This window comes from Nicotiana tabacum, chromosome 8 (assembly GCF_000715075.1).
Source record: "Nicotiana tabacum cultivar K326 chromosome 8, ASM71507v2, whole genome shotgun sequence".
NCBI lineage: Eukaryota > Viridiplantae > Streptophyta > Magnoliopsida > Solanales > Solanaceae > Nicotiana > Nicotiana tabacum.
In genome coordinates this window covers 155,576,597-155,579,176 of record NC_134087.1, presented here as the reverse complement: position 1 = coordinate 155,579,176, position 2,580 = coordinate 155,576,597, and the positions used below count along the sequence as shown (strand labels likewise).

Here is a 2,580-nt window from a genome sequence, read left to right as displayed (position 1 = left end):
CGATTTTTGAAGGGTTTCACCATTTTTAAACACGAATTCGGGAGCTTTGGGCGATTTTGAAGAGAGAAATCAAGGAGACTTCGTTAAGGTAAGGATTTTAGACCTAAAACACATTTCTATGGTAGTATTTCATGGATGAAGGCTGTAATTAAATGAATTAAAGGGCTAAAAATGGAGGATTAGGGCTAGAGTTTAAGAAGCCTTTGAAGGAGGATTTGAGGGGTCATTTGGACTCCGATTTTAGTGTTCTTGATATGCATAGACTCGTGGGGAGACAAGGAATCTATTGATGTAAAAATTTCTGAATTTCGAGATGTGGGCTCGGGGGTTGGGTTTTGGAAATTTTGAGATTTTTGGTATTTTTCGATTGCTTTCGCTTGGGCTTCGTTCACTTGGCATATTTTGACGTCCTCGTTCTGATTTTGGATAGATTCGACGCGCGTGAAATCCGATTCGAGGGGCAAAGGTGTCGCGGAGTAGTATTTCACCGGTTTGAGGTAAGTAACCATTGTAAATGTGGAACTGAGGGTACGAAACCCCGGTATTTGACTTGTTTTGATAAACCCCGTGACACACATGCTAGGTGACAAACGTGTGGGCGTGCATCGGTAGGGATTGTGACTTGGTCCGTCCCGTAGCGACTATTAAGCCGCGTATTTGATTTGGAAACGTTATATTATTCCGTATTTTGGATAGTTATACTGTATTATGGGATGTATGTCATGTTTGGGGCCTTGTGCCGACCTGTAGAAACCCTTAGGGGCATTTTAACTATTTTTCCTCACTATTACTTGCTAAAAACATATCCTCAGTCATGTCTTACCGGTTTAAATGCTTAAAACTAGTTTTATCTTTTCACTTCTAATTGTGAGGACTGTTTGGGTTGAGTTCCCTAATTTCTATTGTTGTGCCCGAGAGGCTGTGAGGTTAATGACTGAGAGAGGTTGAGAACCAAATAATGAGGATATGATATGTATATATTATTGATCGGGATGCACGCCGCAGCAGATCGGGCTGCACGCCGTAGCGACATATATATTGGATCGAGTTGCATGCCGCAGCAATATGTATATTGAATCGGGTTGTGCACCGCAACAATATGACGCTTGGGCTGTAGGAGCCCCTCCGGAGTCTGTACACCCCCAGTGAGCATAGTCGACTATAAATTACGGATCGGGCTGCACGCCGCAGCGGTTACTATGATTTCTATTGTTATGAGATACTAAAGAGCCGAGTGCTGGGGGTGAGTACTGTGTGACGAGAGTCGAGTCACGAGTGACTTAGAGGCTGCCCGAGGGGCCATATTCTGAGTGATTCCTTACCCGAGAGGCCTTGTTATGATGTTTTCACTGATTTCACTCTTCTTTTAAATAAGCCTTTGTTGGATATATTGCTAAGCAACTGACTTCAATGTTTTAAACTGGAAATTTGATTCTATAATGAAAACTGATTTTTAGACTGTAAAGGTGACCTGATATTCTATTAATTATCCAGTTATGTATTTTTTAATTGCTCATTACTGCTTTCAGTCCTTATTTACTCTAGTTACTTACTAAGTTTACATTCTTACGTTAGTCCCTACACCTTGTGTGCAGATCCAGGTGCCCGAGCGGCCGAGTGAGAGCTTTCAGTTGTTTCAGTATTTGACGGAGATTTTGAGGTAGCTGCATGCCGTCCGCAGCCCTATTCTCTCCCTCTTATCTTATTATCTTTTCCACATTTCCTAGACTATTGATGTATTAGGTATTCAGACTTGTATTAGAGGCTTTAGACTTGTGACACTAGATTGTTGGGGTTGTGTAGCTTGTTGTTATTTTGACTTTCCGCATATCTTTTGTGGCCTTAACGCTTATAATGAATTTGATATCTAAAACTTGCATTAGAAAATGGCTTAATGTTATTAGAAAGAGGGTTGTGGTTATTGATTAGTTGGCTTGCCTAGTAATGTGATAGGTGCCATCACGACCGGTATTTGGGGTCGTGACATGCGTCTAACCATGTCTCTCGCATAGTTATACTTGATATCTATATGTTTGGTTTTACAATGAAACTTTGGGTCCTTGGTGGAGGATATTGCAGCCTCACTGTCACAGTAGACTATTACTGGTTCAGTATTTTCAGTGATATCCAACAAGTGATCCAAGAACTTTCTCAATCAAATGGCTTCTTATGCTGCTAATGCGAGAGCCACGTATTCGGCTTCCATCGTAGATAGTGATACAGATGTTTCTTACTACTCAATGATATAGCGCCATCACCGAGTAAGAAAACATATCCTGAGGTAGACTTCCTCTCATCTAGATCTCCTCCATGATCAACATCACTATATCCAACTAATCGCAGATCCTTGCCTCCTTGATAACAAAGGGCATAATCAGCAGTTCCCTTCAGATATCTCATGATCCTCTTTAATGCTTGCCAATGTGCTAAACCTGGGTCAGTTTGATATCTACTTACCAAGCCAACTGCTTGACAGATATCAGATCTAGTGCACACCATAGCATACATTAGACTTCCAACTGCGCTCCTATAAGGAACTCGACTCATTCTTTCCGTCTCTCCAGGAGTCTTAGGACACAT

At 41.5% G+C, this 2,580-nt stretch overlaps 1 protein-coding gene across 1 annotated transcript; it reads right to left on the bottom strand.

The window, feature by feature from the left end:
- Nucleotides 1-2,175: 2,175 nt before the first annotated feature.
- LOC142163364 (secreted RxLR effector protein 161-like) lies at nucleotides 2,176-2,580 on the bottom strand. The gene has a single exon (XM_075220640.1). The coding sequence runs from the start codon at nucleotides 2,578-2,580 to the stop codon at nucleotides 2,176-2,178; it is 405 nt and encodes a 134-aa protein (XP_075076741.1).

What these genes read in the sequence shown, in the direction of transcription:
- LOC142163364 (XM_075220640.1), bottom strand. Translation starts at nt 2,580, where the DNA reads ATGTGTCCTAAGACTCCTGGAGAGACGGAAAGAATGAGTCGAGTTCCT.